Source organism: Musa acuminata, chromosome BXJ1-5, assembly GCF_036884655.1.
Source record: "Musa acuminata AAA Group cultivar baxijiao chromosome BXJ1-5, Cavendish_Baxijiao_AAA, whole genome shotgun sequence".
NCBI classification, from domain to species: Eukaryota; Viridiplantae; Streptophyta; class Magnoliopsida; order Zingiberales; family Musaceae; genus Musa; species Musa acuminata.
In genome coordinates this window covers 14,803,856-14,823,476 of record NC_088331.1, presented here as the reverse complement: position 1 = coordinate 14,823,476, position 19,621 = coordinate 14,803,856, and the positions used below count along the sequence as shown (strand labels likewise).

General features: G+C 35.1%; 2 protein-coding genes across 3 annotated transcripts; one reads left to right on the top strand and one right to left on the bottom strand.

The window, feature by feature from the left end:
• Positions 1-6,863: 6,863 nt before the first annotated feature.
• LOC108952846 (uncharacterized) lies at positions 6,864-13,530 on the top strand. 2 transcript variants are annotated; one of them, XM_065183240.1, is made up of 4 exons: positions 6,864-7,503; positions 10,266-10,385; positions 12,997-13,042; positions 13,150-13,530. In XM_065183240.1, exons 1-3 carry the CDS (start codon positions 6,943-6,945, stop codon positions 13,009-13,011), a joined length of 696 nt encoding a protein of 231 aa, XP_065039312.1. In that variant the 5' UTR covers positions 6,864-6,942; the 3' UTR covers positions 13,012-13,042; positions 13,150-13,530. The 2 variants fall into 2 exon arrangements, with proteins under 2 accessions (XP_065039312.1, XP_065039311.1); XM_065183239.1 differs by having other exon boundaries at positions 6,865-7,503; positions 12,997-13,056.
• A 540-nt stretch (positions 13,531-14,070) lies between these two features.
• Positions 14,071-18,066, bottom strand: LOC103985110 (GDSL esterase/lipase At4g16230). Its single transcript, XM_009402719.3, has 5 exons — positions 17,704-18,066; positions 15,299-15,429; positions 14,958-15,191; positions 14,611-14,860; positions 14,071-14,537 (listed from the first exon to the last, which is right to left on the bottom strand). Exons 1-5 carry the CDS (start codon positions 17,975-17,977, stop codon positions 14,311-14,313), a joined length of 1,116 nt encoding a protein of 371 aa, XP_009400994.2. The 5' UTR covers positions 17,978-18,066; the 3' UTR covers positions 14,071-14,310.
• Between the last annotated feature and the right edge of the window lie 1,555 nt (positions 18,067-19,621).

Sequence of the window (19,621 nt, the reverse complement as noted above, 5' to 3'; positions counted from 1 at the left end):
TATATTAAATAAAAATAAAAATAAAAATATATTTCCTTTAATGGAGGCTCAACTCCTCCTATTTAAGGGGAGGGATTTCTCTTCTTCGTTCCTCACCTAGTCGAGCCTAGTAGCGGGAGGAACGAGGAGTTATATTTTGCTGACGAGAGGTAGGTTTCCTACCTTTCTTGAATATAAAAGTTTTAGTTTTTATTTTGATTATGTTGAAAGTTTTGTAGTTTGAAAAATATGTATCAATTCTTTAAATATCAAAAATTTTACATTAAAGTAATCAGTTAAAGTTTTTATAATATTCTTTGACCAATGATTAAGGTTTTTATTATAGATTTAAATATGTTCAAAATTTATATGTTTTATATGATATTTCCTAGCATTACATTTCATATTTAATCTTATTTGGATTAAAATCTTGTTAGATTAAAATATATTATCTAAAATCTTGTTTGATATTCTTTGATCTAAAATTTAAAATATGTTGTTCTGAATGATTTAAATTTTGACTAGAATATGATGAAATTTTATATGTGTTGAAAGCATGATTTTTATTTGAATTTAGAAGATTATTCCTTGTATTAAAACTTATCTCCTAGTCTATCTTTTAATGTGTTATGATTTCTATTCATAGGATGATATTTCCTTGTATTAAAGTTTATCTCCTTATCTATCATTTAATGTGTTATTATATTTTTATTTATAGTGTTAATGAATTTATATTACGGTATAAAATTTGATATTACTTGGATTGAAATTGCTCATAGGACAAACTCAACCCATAGGTCAGGCCATAGCCCACTAGCTAGGCCTAGTCAGTAGACCAAGCCTAACTCGTAGGCCAGGCTCAACCCACAGGTCAGGCCTTGGCCCGTAGGCTAACCCAGCCCAACCATCATAGGCGGTCACATGCGATGCACATGACCAGTCCATGGGCCAGGGCTGGGCCAGCTTTGTGTGATGCATGCTCAGTTATGTATAATGTACATGACTAGGGCAGACCCAATCTAGCCTAATATTATTATTGAATTTGAGCCCAAACATTGATTGAATTAAACTAGGCTTAATTAGTCTAGATCAATTCAGGGTGATTCCGAATTGATTGACTTATTCAAGTTAGTTTAACCTAAATTGAACCTAATCTAGTTTAAATTATACTAGTCTAGGGTGGTTTCAGACTAGTTAAATAAGGATTAGAGATTGGTTCAGTTAGGTTCTAGTAAATTGAGTTCAATTGGATCGATTGAACTATAGTTCAAGTCAATTGATGGCTAATTTATATTATTTGATATTGATGATGTTTAAAAAAAAAATATTTTAAATGTGTTATTTCATCCCGATATGTACATGACCGGTGTGAGATTATGTTATTTAGAGCAGGTAGGGCGATTCCCTTTGGGAATTAGCGGGCCATTAGACGTGGCGGTTGGACGGTTCCTCCATCCGTTGTTGGGAGGAATGTGTCCCCACTTTGGCAGGTGTGGGACACCACTCCATCCGCTGTTGGGAGTGCGATATGAGTTTGCCTCCATCCGCTGTTGGGAGAACAATTTTGATCATGTATACATTTTGAGTTGACTTTTGGGATTCTTACTCAGTGTTGTTGAATTTTCTTTGTTTTTGATTTTCAGAGCAGCCTCCCTCTAGTACTAAATCATATTATAGTGGAGAGCAAACCTTCCTCTACCGCTAGGTAGAGCCACTTGGATGATTCTTAAAGTTAACATCACTATATTTACTTTTCTATTTATGATTCGATGGATAAATGGATTGTAATAAATGAATTGTAATAAATATTTATGAATGATGAATAAAGTGATATTTATCTATTTGGTCTAAATGTGTGAAAATATATATATATATATATATATATATATATATATATATATATATATATATATATATATATATATATATCCAGGATGTGATATTTTTTTTGTGAAAAATTCTAAGATTTTTTTATGTTCTTCCACTATGCATGTGATGTCATCCTAGATTTCCCAACACTTATCAATTGAATTTGATTTTTTCTAAAAAAATTAGAGATAAAATATTAAACACGTGCCCAGCCATCAACATGTAAAAGAATAAAGCACTACTAATGATATGAAAATAAGATAATACTTATTAAATAAATTACAAGTAAATTATACTTCAAGTTCATAATAAATTTGAAGACACCACATCATTCTCATATAAATTATCAAGTGAAACAATGTAAATTATGATTATATTATTAAATTATATAATTTTATCTAATTAGATAAGATATATTATAATTCTAATTAGATTTGAATTATGATTATCAGTTAATAAAAACCCACTGATGATAGGATTCTTTAGGAAATAATCTTGATGGGAGAGACTCTTCTAATCACATATTTGAGACTCTTTATAAATAGATAGAATATCTTATGGACTATGTATTATATGATATGATATAATATAATACATAGACATGATCAATATTATTGATTTATTCACATCTCCCTTTATCTCTATTCTATCACTCATAGTAATCATATGAAAGATAGAAAAAGAAGAGAAGACAAGTCTAGTTCTCATTATAGATCCATGTTATTATATTCTACATATTGAACTATGGAGTATGTTTTAATAATCAAATAAATATATTCATATTCTAACATTAAAATTATTTTACATAATAATATGATTATGATTTTATGCTAACAATTGGTATCATGATATTTTAAAATCAAATATCTTAGGTCGTAAAAAATTAAATTTGTTTATATTATCGCCCTTCTCTTATGAAGGGTTATTCGATCTAATTGCTTATTCCGTCCACCCTTGCCGTATGTTGCCTGCTTGTAGGTGATCAGGTTTATTTGCACATCCAATGATGATGCCACGAGTATACGTTACTACATAATCTTTGTCATTGGTTCTATCATGGGTAGTGATAGAAAGTGCAATGCTACTATATATGTTGTGCGCTATTACGGTCGAAGGTCACTACACTCATTGGCTCAACACCAAGGTGGTGTTTGCCGATGACCGTGCTGCATGCAACAATTGTTGCTAAGCATAGTAACCATGCAACACATGGTGCAGGCGATCAACGATACCATAGGAATGACAATGCATGCGAGTTATAGGTAGCAATGCTGCAATAGTGGGCAACAACAAGACCAATGATATTGTTGGGTGACTGTAGTGTCACAACAAGTGGTGGTTCCATTGGACGTCCTAATGTTAATATGGATATGGATGGTAGCAACGATAAATGACACAGGTGAGTGACAATCGACGCAAGCAAGCGATGACTATACAAGAGGGCAAGAACCCTATTGGGCATCATTCCGATACTTATGCCCGGTGGTTGTGCATGTTTGGGCGTGAGACTATGGCACCAGTAATTGTTGGTCTAATAAGCATCAGTGTGGTGTGGTCGGCCATTACTATTGAACATATGGTGGTGGTGGAAGGTGCCACAAAAAAAAAAAAAAAAGGGTGGGGGTGGGGGTGGGAGAGGGTGGGGATCATTAAGGGTGCGCCCTATGTGATTTTGACCTAATCGATCAAAATCAAATGTTGACCCGATCTCATCAACTTTAGTCAAAACCTGCCCAATCTACCCTATTTTTAACCTATTACACTTTGTTATTAAACCAATTTAAATATTAACCATCTTGATTTGGTCAAATTTTAATTTTGATTAAGCCTCAATTTTGGTCAATCCTAAATTTTTTGTCGAACTTGATTATGACTGCTTAATTAGATTTAGATTTAATCAATCTTAATTTTGACCAAATTTGAGGAAAGTCAAATCTTTGCCAATTTTTAACTTTGATCAATTTTAATTTTAACTAACCTAATTAAGCCAATGCTTAGCCTAAATCAACTAACTTATTTTTAGTAGTCCAATTCTAGGCTTACCTAATTAAATAGAGTTAATTGGTCTAATTTAGGATTTCATATGAAACTATAAAAAATTATAAATTATGAATTTCTTTTATAGGATTTCATATGATCTTAAATTCAAAGTATTATTTTTAGATATTTATGTAGTTATTTACATGTATATGTTTAAAAATATAAAATAATATTTATCTTTCATATAAAAAATATGATTTATGTTTTATCATAATTACAATTATCATATGAGTTTTCTTTTATACTTATTTATGTTCAATAACTATTATGGTTATTATTTTATTATTATTAAATTATTTTTATATAAATAATATTAATAAAAAATTAGTAAATATTATTTGTAACTTATATACCTAAGTTTTATTTGACTTGTAGTTACCAAAATAGTCTAGGATGAAAGGAGGTATGAATTATAATAAATATTCTACCATTAATAAGATGTTTTAAACTATATTTTATATGATTATATTGATTTTGTAGCAACCAAAATGATTTGGACTAATGACTTATAAAATTATATTAAAAATTAGTATTAAATGATATCAAGAAAGATAATATTGACATTGATATATATATATATATATATATATATATATATATATATATATATATATATATATATATATAATTTGGAGATTTAAATAAGTCTAAAGGAAAATCTACTTTGAATAATTATGTGATAGGGTAAAATAATACTATTTTGGATATCTTATAGTTTAAGATTATATTAAAACTATTCCATAAAGATAATATTATTATTCTTAAATAATTTTCAATGACTATTATATATGTTAATATTTCACTCAAAGATGAAATATAGATGATATCAATAGTTCATCATATTTTGAGGACTCAAAATATTAATATTATCTTATATTTTATAATGGTACTTCCCTCTATATATTCTCATTCTTCTAGTGTCCTTGTATTCTCTGATTCAAATTATTTAGAATGGTTAGAGCATATGTAGTTCACACTAAGTGGATTAGATCCTAGCCTAGCAATGATTGTTGAAAAGTATGTAAACTTAATTAATGAAAGTACTATATAACAAGTTAATGAAATATATGTTTAGGAATGATCTAATAGGCTCAGTCTAATGTTTATAAGAATAATAATTATAAATAATATCATGACTTTATTATCATATGCAACTAGTGCATAAGAATATTTGAAGGTTATTGAAAATAGATTTAAATCTACTAATAAGTTATTAGCTGTCACGTTACTATAAGAACTGATTACGGCTCAAAATAAGAAATTCAAGATTATATTCTTAATATGACTGATAAGACTACGAAACTTAAAGTATTAGGTATTAATATATATACGTCTTTCCTCATATAAATTTATAATTCTCTTCCTCCTCAATTTGGCCATTAAAAGTTTACTATAATACAAATAAAGATAAATGAGACTTAAATGAACTAATTAATATATTTTTTAGATAAGAAAGATCTCGTAATATTTGATTAGTACTTAAGAAGTCGGTAACACAAAATGTATATAGTAGTACATGTTTAAGTGTTTAAAGATATAATAATGTATGTTTAAGTAGATATTATTATTAATTTTTTATTTACTTAATTAAAGTTAATTATTTGCATAATTCTATTTACATTTATGTATATACATATTACAGTTGAATGTTATAACAAAATTATCTCAATAAAATAAATTATAGGGATTATTATATATATATATATATGTATATATATATATGTATATGTATATATATATATATATGTGTATATATATTGTATACATATACACACACATATATATATACATACATATACATACATACATACATACATACATATATATATATATATATATATATATATATATATATATATATATATATATATATATATATATATGTAATGTTGAGAAAATAAATAATAGATAAAAATAAATAAAATAAGAATTTGTGTTAGGTTGGCACAACATAAATAGGATTTTTATATGAAAAAAATAAAATAGGAAAAAAAAAGGGTTTATTCAATCAATAGTGGTATAGCAAATAAGCAAGATTAATCCCTTATTTGTTGGTGGATTCCTATAACAATAACAAAGTAAAATTCAGTACGAATAGAGCAAGGAAAAGAAAATTTTGAGGTAAAAAGTGGTAAGTAAAGAATTATACAAAGATTGATTTTATATTCTTATTATATCCCCTTTTTTAATTAATTTTGTTTTTTTAATAAGCTCAAATTTTTTCTTTATATATATTATTTTTATTTATTTTGAATATGTTCAAATTTGGGGTTGGCTCAATTATATCAATTGAATGAGTTTGAAGAGAGAGAAAAAAAGGAAAAAAACAAAAGAGTAACTATAGGGTTCCGAAAAAGAGCTCTATGGGAAAAAACTAATATGAGGGTGCTGCATGGGGAAAGAATTATAATATTAGGGTTTCTTTTAACGGAAATCGCTATCCAACTTTATTCATATGTAAAAGTCTCAAAAGAAATTAATATCGGGCCAAAGGTTACGGATTTTGGGTCTTATTCTTGGAAAATTTTGAGCCTCATATAGCTCAGCCCGGATACAATGTGACGAACCAAAACATGATCCTGTGAAGTGGCATCTATTTTGTTTCTGGACTTGCCGTGATGCGTGGCATCCCAGTCTGGCATACACGACATGACGGATGACGCTGTGCGCTGGCGATCATCCACCAAACTTTGTGCATCCCAGTAGAAAACAACGGAAGGTTCCAGTCGTCACAAGGGACCCACACCGCTAACGGCGACGAACGGGTGGATCATGAGGAGGGGACGGATGAAGGGCGGAGATCCGGAATCGCGTCCTTGAAAGGAAAGACGAAACACAAAAACAAAAACAGAAAGTAATAACTAAAAATTTGAAAGCAAAAACAGAAAGCAAAATGCAGATCCGTCCTGGCTCTGGTTCTTTTCTAACCCTCGCCGGTTCCAGTAATAATAAGTACTTATAATAATAATAATAATAATAATAATAATACAATTCCAGGCAGCCAAGCGATCGATCGGTCTTGAGGGTGGCGGTGGAAGCGATCGATCGGTCGCAATGCCGAAGAAGATGGGCGTGAACACGAAGGCGGAGGCGGCACACGCCCGCCGGAGCGCTGTGGAGGCGGAGCGCAAGGACCGCGCCGCCAAGGACAAGGAGGAGCAGTACTGGCGGGAGGCGGAGGGCTCCAAGTCCCGCGCCGCCAAGAAGCGCGAGGATGAGGCCGAGAAACGCGCCGAGGCCGCCGCTCGCCGCGCCGAGAACCGCATGCTCGCCGAGCAGGAGCAGCGGGAGCTCGAGGTCGCTGGGCGCAAGCCCGACCGCAAGGCCGCCCGCGTCTCCGTTCCCGTCCCCAAGGTCACCGAGGCCGAGCTCCAGCGACGCCGCGAGGAGGAGCGGCAGCGCATCCTCCAGACCGCCGAGGCCGCCAAGAAGCGCCAGAGCCGCACCGCCGACGAGGAGGAGTACGATCGGATGGTGATGATCGAGAACACCAACAGGGACGACTCGGTGATCGAGGCCCACTCCGTGGAGGATGCCATCGCCAGGATGGCCCTCCCGGAGCCCACGCTGCCGCCTGATCGCCATCCTGAGAGGAGGCTCAAGGTTTCTTTCAAGGTATCGCTCTTTCTTTTCTGGTTTTGGCCATATACTAAATTTGGCGGAGAAAACAGGAAACCTCGTACACATTCAAACCCTAATAGGCTTCTTCCAGAATCACTGGGCTCTATGCTGATGGATAACCTAGTAAATTTGTGAGCGCTGATTTATTGTTAGCTATAGTTTTTTCCTTTTTCCCACACGATATCGGAGATCGCTTCCCTTAGTTGCTTTAAAAAAGCATCGTCATTCATTAAAAAACAACAAGATTATTCTGCACTCTAGCAATCATGTATTTTATTTCAGAAATATCAATCTTAAGATTAGATTTGAGCAATTGTTTTCATAGTTTAGGCTCACGGCATTGATTTCAGATGTCTTTTTTAACCAGCTCTTGAAAGTCCTGTTCAAGATTTTAAATCTACAAATCATTTTTTTAATAAATTCATTGGTCAACCAAAGTGACTAAACATAAACCAAGCAAATTTTGGACAAACAAGATTTCAATATATGCCTGCCCTCGTACTGTGCAGCTCTAGACCATCCTATTGTTTCATAAAACAACTTTTCTTGTGATATTATTTCTTTTTAGTAACGTGGAAGTATAAGGTGATTAGAGTCTGTATTTTTGGTTAATAGTATCAAACAAAATAGAATTGACTAAAATTTTAAGTCATTTAATGTGGTCTTGAGTATACTCTCTTTTATAGAGGATGATGCCATGTGTCTCATTTTATGTTCTTACTCTCTTTGTAATCCTATCATTTTACTATCTAAATTACAAGTCAAGTGCATAAATCTCCTGCTAATGTAGGATTTGGGGACATGACTGAAACTTTAGTAGCCCCGGTCATAATGGAACAACTTCACCTTAATGCTAAGTCTCACCCTTAGGTTTTGCAAGAATAAACAAGTAAATAAGGATAGAATTTAAATGAAATTAAAATTTAAACCTGAGTTATAAAGGGAAATCTTAGAAAGAAATTAAATTATGTAGGATTAAGACTGAATATATATAAGAAGTTATTTTAACAATATTAAGAGAACTACAACTTGTAGGTAGGATGTTTGAACAAGGAGTCTGAAAAGAAAAGTTATAGGTATTTTGGATTTATTATTCCACATGATGGAGAGATTGATGAAAATATTGTTGGATGGTTAAGTAGAGAGCTATAGGGAGTGTTTCATGTGATCACTAGGTATCATTTAGTTTTAAAAAAATTATAAGGCAAGTGTTTACTTCATCTCTACCTCTATGCAACACACGCTGTTGGGCTGTTAAAAAGCAACATATATGAAAAGTTTGCAAAATATTTAGTTGAACATGTGATGTTATTGAGAAAGATAGGAAAAAAAATTCATTTGTGAATAATTGAGCATAGCTTCGTAAGCGACATAATGATGGGGAATCGTTTATGATAGTAGGGGTATGTTCTAAGGATGCATATAGATGTGTCAGATGAGAAGTAAAGGAATACCTAAGAAGACTTGAACACTATATTTAATAAGGATGTTGCCTCGTACAAAATTCAATGGCTGAAAAGATCCATGCAGTCACTCCCAGATAGTTGGATTAAAGCTTGTTATTCTTGTGTATATTTTTGCAACATATCATAAAAGACTAGAAAACTTAGTATAGGATAGTAAGAAGAAAGATATGGGTAGAAAAATTACAAGTTCTAACACTCCACTTTGATGTGCTTCACACATATGCCAAGTTGATGGATGGATTTGCACAAGTGAATAATAAGTTTACCATAGTAACTCTATGATATGTCATCTTGGCATATGTGTAGTTGAATTATTTGTTTGTTAGCTTCAACCATGGTTTAAAATATTGTCCATACCGGTTGGTACAGGGTTGTATTTAGGAGTCCAACAGCCAATTGAAATGTAACCTGAGTGATTTTGTCCAGTTCGATCTAGTATGATTTACCCTCTATGGCAAACAAGTTGTATCAGACTTATCGGGTGTAAATAGACTGATGTTAGTGCACCAGATCGGATCTTGTGCTTTTTCTGACAGCTGTTGTAATCAATGAAAAATTTTGAATTCCTTTTTCTTGAATTAAAATTTTATAATTAGAGTTTCACAATAGATAGATTAATATGATTCCTTGTTTGTGTGGCCTAACAAGGAAGCTAATTCATAGTTAATTCCCAAGTCCTGTTTCAAATTAGGGATAAAATAAATAATAAATAAATAAATTATTTACATCACATATTTAAATTTTTTAGTTTTTGTTCTGAGTGATCCTTTTTCTTTTTAAGTTCCCATCACATGTTGTCCATGCAAATGTTAAGGATATATAAACCAAGACTCTCTTTTTGTAATTTTTAAAGCATTGTCTCTTTGTTTTTTCTTTACCATTTTTTCTTGTGTTCAAGATTTTTATTGTTTTGTATTTTGGTTTAAGCTTCTGCAGTTTCATTAGGGAGTAACATGTTGCTATGTATGTGTGGTCTCTTGAGACACTGGTTGTGCCTTGCTGTAACTTTTTTCTTTTTGGACATCATACATTTTCCGTGCTCAGATATTTGTTCTTCTGATGGTTGATTTTCTCCAGTAAATATTAGTTGTGATATCTACATCTTTGTTATTGACAAAAGTATAACATCACTTTGTCGAATCATATCATAGTAATATTTTATGACACAGCTCCGAATACTTTTTGCTGAAGAGTCATTGTATATGCATTATGCAGGGAATCTATCATTCTTTTTATGTTTTTTTGCCGAAATTGTTTCTTAATTTTGATTCTTAACATGTATATTTTCAGGCTTTTGAAGAATCAGAGCTTCTCAAATTAAAGGAAGAGAAACCAGGTCTGATGCTCAACCAGTACAAGGATATGATATGGAAGCTTTGGAAGAAATCCCCTGACAATCCCCTAAACCAGGTATGTTTTCAGAACAATGTTTTCCATGTCCTAGTCTAACCAGGTGATTCCATTGGTGTGTGGATTACTTTGTGTAGCTATATTTGAGTACAGATAGTAGCATTGTGGCAAGATTTGCTATTTTGGAACATTCTACTAAAGATGATACTACATATATCCATAAAATTAGACTTGTAAAGTTCCTTATGTTAAACTAAACAGGAAAACCCTTCTGTTTGTAGTAACATAAAGGAATCCAGATATTTTAATGACAGTTATGCAACAACCTAATACGTGTACCGACACAACTAAATTTATGGTCTTTTGGGAGCTTGTGATTTTACACAACAGTTTAGGTTATTGGGTTACAGTAGCTCAGCCCTGTCACATGCTGAACAATGTGGGGCCTCGTCTGATGACATTGCACTCCATATTCATGCTTAGAGCTTGTGAATGAATTAGACAGGAGGGTAGTATGCTGATAATTCTCTTCAGAAAAGAAATCTGAAGTCTTATGATGTGACAGATTGTAACTTACCATGCATGGAAGCATGATTACTGTACCACCCAAAATTGTATGGTATAGGTGGTACATACTGGTCCGGGCATGGATCGATACATGGACCAGTCCGGTTAAAATAATAAAAAAATTGAAAATTGGTGGCCCCTGCCCAACTTAGCATTAAAAAAGGAAAAAAAAAGCAATTAGGGCTTGCGAATGTGAGCCCTCTTCTCGCGTATGATGCCGCAGCCCTTGCCGCTGCGATGCTGCAGCGGTGCTGCCTCTTAGCCACTGCAATGCTGCCTCTTCACTGCTGCCACTGCCACTGTCGCTTTTACTTAGGCACTGCCGCTGCTTCCCAAGTACGCTGCCACTGCACTTCTCCTCCTCTTCTTCCTTATTCTTTCTTCTTCCTCCTCTATTCCTCCACTGTCCCTTCCTCTTCACCCTCTTTTTTTTCATCGTTGAAACGCCGGTACGCACCAGCATATCATGTGTTGGTACACCAGTACAGACTGGTATATATCGATCTGACACGTTGCCATAATGGGTCCGGTACTCAAAAAAGCAATCCTTGCATGGAAGATGACTTCTATGAAAATTTGGAGAAGACCAACATTAAGCTTGATTTAGTTAGGAAAGGGGCCAATTCTGGACTGCAATAAGTGTTATTCTCATGCAAACAGGAGGGAAGAGGGGGCAATCTAGTACTGTAAGCAGTATTTTAGCTGTGGTGCTTTAGCATAGGGGTACTGTGTATAATTATATAATTGAGAATTAAGATAAGTAGAATTGAGTTAGGAGTATGGTATTAACTTATGGCACTACTAGACTATAAACTGATTATGCAAATTCAAGAGAAAATATCGCCAAAACTAATTAAATAGAACAAATTGTAGTAAAATGTTGAACACATTTGGAATAAGCGAGCAAGTGTTCCACCAAAAACCAACCAACTAGAAGCTCCATAACGTATAAGCAAAAGGATCATATATGTCCCTAAGTAGGAATTCATTCTCTACTAATATAATCAAGGAGATTGATACAGTGTATTTTGGTGCAAAATCTTACTAGGATAACAAGCAAGGAAATTGATACCACAATAATTTGAGTTATGGGAATTAGAAAAAGTTGACAACTGCAAGGAAATAAAAGAAAACTAAGCTGCATCAACTAGTAAGAAACTGTGATCTTCAGTTTTTGGATGAATGCACATGTTTCAGTATTTTCTTTTGTAGTTTATTGTCCAACTTGAGCTTGTTTATTGGATTTTTTATTCTAATTTATATGGCAATAACCCAGTATAACTCTTGCATCAGTTTAACTGATGCCGTTGTAACTATGAATGCTTTCTTGTTTTCAATTTTCTTCTAATAAGCACTATGCAGTTCGAGGGAAGATAAAACAATTAACTAGTGTTTTACTGGAGGTTGAGCTCGTAACTTAAGCAACATTAGTCTGTTTCTGAACTGAATCTCCATCATAGAACAAATTTTCCGGTACTTAAAATGACTTTTTGAAGTCGGCAATCTCAAACTCAAGCAATTTTGAAGTCCCAACTAACTGAAATTAGAACCTGAACAGTATATTAATCTTTTTGCTGCAACAAATCTCAATATTAGTTTTTTTTTAATAATGCACTAATGCAGGGTTTTAGTAGGATCGATGGACATGGCTATACTCTTTAATAAGAGAGGTTCTTTTTGTGACCCAAATCATGTCCTCTATTTGCAAATAAGTATCCTAACCATGGTGCCAAGGCTCGCCTTATACATCTCCTCTTTGTTCTTGCTTTATAAAGCTGTCATAGAGGTATCAATAAGAGCTGGAAATTGCTTCATGGTTTTTCTCTTCCCTTAAATATAGGTAGCATAGCGGAACATAAATATTAGCAGATTTGTAGTATCACTTTTAAATGGATTCTGTGGACATTGGTTGTTTGTCAGCCCAAAATGTAATTATGCATGATAAATAGAATGTACCACTTATTTTTCAAGTTTTCCTGAAGAATATGAACACTTATAAGCTATTCCTCGGTAGATGAGGCACTGCGGCAACAACAACAATAACAATAAAGACGTAAATCCCAACTAATAATAAGGTACTGATGAAATCAATTTGTGGATGCAGGTTGATGCTGAGTGACCAGATGCAGTTTTTCATTAAATAATCACAGGTCACCTCTTCCTGGTATCCAACTCTTTTGCTGTTTCTTGCAGTTGTCATTGGTTTTCCTTAATATGCTGGTAAAAAATGATGCATACTTACTGTGTCATGAAACAGATAGTGGAGGTGTGAGCTGTTGCCAGTTGCTGTCTCTTCATAATATATCTGGGTTGATGGATGAACTCATTGATTTGGATGATCCTGCTGATAATATGCAGCAGGAGTGATGTATATTAGGAGAGTGAAATAGATCCAGATGCGAAAAGACATACTACAGATATTACTTTTCAGACATCTCTCAATGCAATTCTAGCTATGTATCCACTATGAACTACAGAAGAATAGTGCAGCCACTGGAAGGTTTTTATTCATAAGTTTAGAGCTACAAATTGCAGAGTATTGTGGTGTTGGATGATTGTCACAATTGCTTATTAAGGTTTGGAGAGATTGTGCTTGAACGTAAGTGATAAAAGCAAAGCAGAGAAATCAATGTTGGAAGCTTCTTGTACACAACTATTCCTTGCAAAGGTTGTGCCAGTGTGAAGAGGTTTTGGGACTTGAGGAGTGGAAGGTTGTGCCATTGCAAGTCTAAAGAAACATTACTTTTCTTGTACTGAATCAAAATTCATGCAACTGAAAAAGAAGATACACGTATGCATGCGCGCACGCACACACACACACACACACACACTTGTTCACTGTGTTAATTTACTAGTTGAGAACTTGAAAAGAGTTTCAAGTGTTGCATTTGGGAGTAATCCCTGTGGCATATGAAGTGGTCTAAAAAAATCACAGAAGTCTCTCTCTCTCTCTCTCTCTCTCTCTCTCTCTCTCTCTCTCACACACACACACACACACACACACACCCACACACACACATTTGAGTACTCCCTGTGGCTGCAGGTGTCCGGGCAACTGCTTGCAAGTGATGAATCATGAGTTGATGAACAACAAAGCAAATGTAGCAAAATTTCTGCTAGTGTTTCAGATGTTCGGAACAATTGGCTGTGTGCATGTGCCCGAGTTGCAGAGTTGAAATTTAGAGAGCATGACGGAAGTTCCTATTGAAGCTCAGTGGGGGGTTGTTTACCACCAATTATCCACAAAATACAACATAAAGCGATGAAGATAGGGAGAAGAAGAAACATATGAGAAAAGACGAGAGCAATTACACACATCTTCTGTAATGTGACAGCATAGTACCCAAACAAACCTATTCTAGGCAACACTGCAGTTCTCACTTGCCTCACTAACTTAAAACATGACTCTTCACTAACTTCAGTTCTCATCTTCCACCAGCTGCCTAAAATTGATGGGACTCGCAAATTGTTGCGAGCCATAGTAGATGGCTGATCCTGCAAGCTTGGATGTCGCGTGTGTTGGATGCAAGAGGTCCCAGAACAGGTAGTGGTGGCGCTCGGAGCAGTAGGTAGCATTAGGAGTGCATCCTGATTGGCCGTTGAACTTGCCGGCTCCACAGCATGCAGTCTTGATCTCCTTGTAACCTGCAGACACGGTGCTTGTTAAAAGCCCAAGCTTGTCATTTTGCTACAAAGAAAATTGTGGTTGTGTGCGTACCGAGAGCTTGTGGGTTTCTTATTATGCCGGAAACCACCTCATAAGAACTTCCAACCGAGTACTTCATCCCTTCCAACGTTGAGCTAAGATTGAGCATCAACGAATGCACAGCTTTGTTGAACCCCAGAGACAATTCGTTCAAGATGTCCAGGCAACCACCTGTAGGATTCAGGCTTCTTGGATACGGGCAGCACCCAATGGGAGGGACATCAACTATACCAAATTTCCTTGCTCCAAGAGTAAACAATGCCTGCCATGTTAATTTCAGGATCTCTAAATCAAGTAGAAAGGTGCAGTGAAGATGTTGTGATCCATGAAAATGAAATGCAGGGAAAGAGAAAGACAACCTTCAAGTGGTTCTCATATTGTGAGACAAGAGTAGCAACAAACTGATCCTTTTCAGTAGTGTTTGGAGAGTTATTTTTCGTAAAATAGGCAAATATATCATTGCCTCCACTGCTGATAAGGAAGATGGATTTTGAGAGCAAATGATAAGTAGGCTCGGTAGCAATTTGTGTCATAATATTCGATCGTAACGTGGAGAAATATTGAATCTGCTTTGTCATGGTAATGGTGCTCCCCTGGCACATTCATCAGAAACAGATCACTGGCTTTTGTATGAGAGTAATTTCTGGACAAAAGTAATCAAGTGTCATAATACAAGTCGAAAACCAATGGTTATGCTTACAGTCGAGTCGAGAATTCCTGATCCTCCGGAAGCAAAATTTACACCTTTGAGCCCTTTAAAGATTTGGTGATTGGTCTTGTTAGTGAGGGAAAGAAAAGATGGAGGGCTCCTCCTAAAACCCATATGGATGGCTGAACAGAAGATGGAATAAATTAGAGATCCAACAGATGCAAATGGAAAATATGGGCCAAAATAATATGCAAAACCATTAATGTATGTACTTGTCGGCCACGTAGGGCTGGATCACTTTGTATTGCACCAAATGGTTGATAGATCAACAAGCTATTCACATAACTAATCACATTATAGCTATTCACATTATGACTGTCAAATATAATGTTGCAAAAAAAGAAAAAAAAAAAAAAACACACACACACACACACACACACGTAAACGTGTGTGAACATCTCTAATTCCATAATGGGAAAAGAAAAATAAAAAAAAATGTAATTTCAGTCCACTTGGCACATCAAAATCTTATATTACTTTTAAGGATTTGAGAAAGAAGATTTTACTGATTCTTTATCATATGCTTTCATATCCTTTACTTACATAATATGATTAGAAGTTTGATAACCTGAAGATTACAATAAAATTAGAAAATGGATTCTGATTTGAGGCCTCGGAGAGAAGCCTATGTGGTTATAACTTCATCCAGCACCTGCTTCCACTTTCTTTATTTTCATTTATTTGATTAATTGAAAATTCAGCTTCCCACCCAGTGTTTATTGCTATTGAGTTCAAGGTGCTCTGATAATTCTGAGCTGCTATTTTTATTTTTCTTTCTGGCACAGGAAAAGATCCCCTGCCCTAAAATAACAAGAAACTTGAAGGCCCCTTAAGAATGCTGAAGTCTGAGAAAGGTATACTGACAAATCTCGAGAATATATTACGTAACATATAGTCATAAGAGTGACAACATTTCATAATAAATCAATCTTATTTCACAGAACCTAGAGAGTCTACCATGACACTAATATGAACATCTCTCTTTTGCTCCCTCAATGAGATGTACAACATAAATTCGATGAAATATGGACAAGTGGACATTGATCTTAAATTTTAGTTGATGCAATCGAACAAGAGAAACACGAAAGTTGATGCTAAGGTCATGCTTGAACTCATCTTTAATATTTTTACACCCAAACACCTTTCACATTGTCCACAATCTATAAGCTAAAGCTACTAAGAACCATTTTCCTTGCCGACTAAGTGTATGGAACCGATAGCCTTCACTGCCATTAAAACTAGAATTATTGAAGGTATAAAGCAGCATACTCACTCCTGCAAACAATGATTCTATGCCGGTAATAAGCTGATGGGCATCAACATATGATTTTTGCTGGATCTACCATTAGTATCACCCTCTCATAAATTCTACATGATATCCTTTCTCTGGTATATAATACACTATAAGGCTGCTGCATTTTTCATGTCATAGTTGGTGAACATGCCAAAGGAAAGATGTCTTCATGAGGATGAGTGTACTGAAATGGTCACTGGCTGGTTTAAGAAAGTGAAAGACAAGGTCACACTGCCGCGTCATGATAAGGATTGAAACTAGCTTTGGTTTGATCTAAAAGTAGTTGATTTTTTTTCTTTTGAAATTTAAAATTGAGATTTGCTAATTGAGCTAATTATTTGTTTCATATAGTTACATTTTAAATTGTCTTGCCATTTTTTTCTCTCTCATAAAAAGAGGAGGATTTTCTAAAAACGACATTCCGGTTATCATCTACTTGTGTTAAATTATGCCGGTCTTTGATTTTTGGATCAAAGGCTCCTTTTGTCTATTAGTGTATAATATTTTTGATTTCATATGAAAAAAGTATTAAATATATGCCAACTCAAAAAACATTACATGAGGGTTAAAATTTCTAACCATTCTACATACTTCTCAACCACTGTATAGCAGAGTAAAAAAGAGTAGCAAGCCCAACAATGGAATATGCAACCCCTTTTGATAAGAAAAGAGGGGTCTTTCTGGTAAAGTTCAGAATGCTTTATGGACAATCCAGCTTGAGGATTAGCAAACATGTCAAATGCAAAGCAAAATCCTAATAACATGAAATAGATAAAATTTTCTGTAATGTTAAACCATTTCCCATCTCTATATCTTGAGGATCCTGTGAACATCTGGCTCTGGTTTCTGATTCTTGGAGTATGGCTAGTGCTCCTTTGAACTCTTTAATCAGCAAGCACCACTCCTTTTCACTTTAGACTTTAAACACCTTTTGACCACCTTTAATTTTTCACTTAGATCATCATCTTAACTTCCATTCTAAAGCATTCAATTCCTTCTTTCACCTAAGACACCATCCACTCATGGACCTGTTCTTTTGTTTCGGGGAGATCATCTCATTACTACTGGTGAGCGACTAAAGGTTTTTAAGAGCATCACTTACCTAAGAAGTCAATACCATTGTATCCATTGCTGAACCTCCCTGTTGGCCTTGAGAAAGGGAAGTCGATGCCATTGGGGGGGAAGTTGGCCTTGGCGTTGCTCCTCTGCAAGTAGTTGTTGTTGCCCACGTCGGCCGTCGAGTCCCCGAAGACATAGATCGCCGGAACCTTGCCAGCTTCAGCCCCTCCAAGTGCAAGCACAGCAGCAGTGACCAACAGAGGGAGGTGGTGGCGATGATGAAGTGGGAGAGGAGGAACTCTCATGGTGGAAGCCATGGCTTCTTCCCAAGCTGAGCTGCCACTGATTAAAGTAGTGGCTCTTATATAGACTTTTTGGCTGGGCCATGAAGGACATGTGGATCCACTACTTTGAGCAAAGCAAAGCAAAGCAATAGACTAAGCAAAGCTGAGAGAAAAGACGGTGGTGGTGGCTGCAAAAGTAGTGTCGCTCAACAGTGGCAACCACCCTACCAGCACACTGTTGCCCAGGTTGGGGTGCATGCGTTCGTAGTTGCTTAAGCCATGCCATGGCTGCTCTAAACACCATGTGAGGAGGTTCTGCTTTGGTTGATTCAACCCCACCCTAAGGAACAAAGTAACGCCAGAGCTTCTTGAAGAAAGATGGCAGTCACAGCTTTAACAAAAAGGAGATAGCTTATCAGCAAATATGCTGTCTAAAATTTCATTTATTATAGAATAATTTGAAGAAAAATTACATCTTTTCTTTTTTTTTAAAGCTTTTAAGAGCAATTAAGGACTGGCAGTGCAATGAACAAGTAGAGAGCATATCATCATGGCCAGCACTTGGCTTTTGGAGATAACCAGAATCATATTTACTTTTGTTTGTGAAATGATCATTGGATGTAACGTCAAAGAGAACACATGGATTAATTATGGTTCCAATTCCAAAAATATATTAAAGCAAGAACAAAGCAATAAAACAATGAATTTTATTTGTTAGCTAAGATTAAATGACAGATACCAACTATTTCGTGAAGAAATACTGTCTAACTAACAGCTTACGTTCGACAATGTCAAAGAAAACAAAGAAAAGATGGAAGCATTGCTGTCTAAATAGTACCATCAGTAGTCGACAGTATCATTTTGAAGTTTACTGCTTAGCATTACTAACCCCAGTGGTAGTTTACTATTTAGCATTAGTATCACCATCTTCCAACATAAATATACTGTACTAACAACCAAAATTGATCATTCATCCTTTGTTTCCTGTTCCACTTCCGATGAGATGCTAAAACCCTGGATTTGGGCTCAGTGAGTGGAACTTGATTCAAACAAGTCACTCCGTTTTTTTACTTAGTAGCACAATCTTAAGTTGGAGGACTACATCCGATTGTTCCCCTATGTCTCTCGGCATTAACCCATTCCCTGCAGACAGCACCGACAGATCGAAAGGATCATCTGTATCCCACGATGCATCTGAACTCGAAACTATTATTGCCTGCATGTGTGGACAGCCTTTGAACCTCTCAACCAGGTTCTAGCTTGTCCAGAAACTGTTTTATTTAAGCTTCCAATTAAATAGCCTCCCTGAAGTAGGAGAGTTACACAAAAGACTGCAATGAAGTTTGCAGAGTCACTTCACCGATATGGTGTAAATTTATTGAGCAAGAGGTACTCGAAAGGGGAGAGTCATAGTTCACATTGAAGTGTTGTCAGTGGATTAAGTTTTCTTGACATGCATGACACACACAAGTTTGCAGGTTTCACTGCAATGTCAAAGATTCTGACATTGGTAACTGGAAGCTCATTCTCTGATTCCCAGAATCCTCGCTCTCCATGAATCACGACGCAATGCAAGGATCTCCAAAAAAAAAAAAACAAAATAATTGGAAACATTCTATTAACATTGCAATAGGAAAAAGGAAGACAATATAATTAGCTCCAACCCCCTCCTCCGCC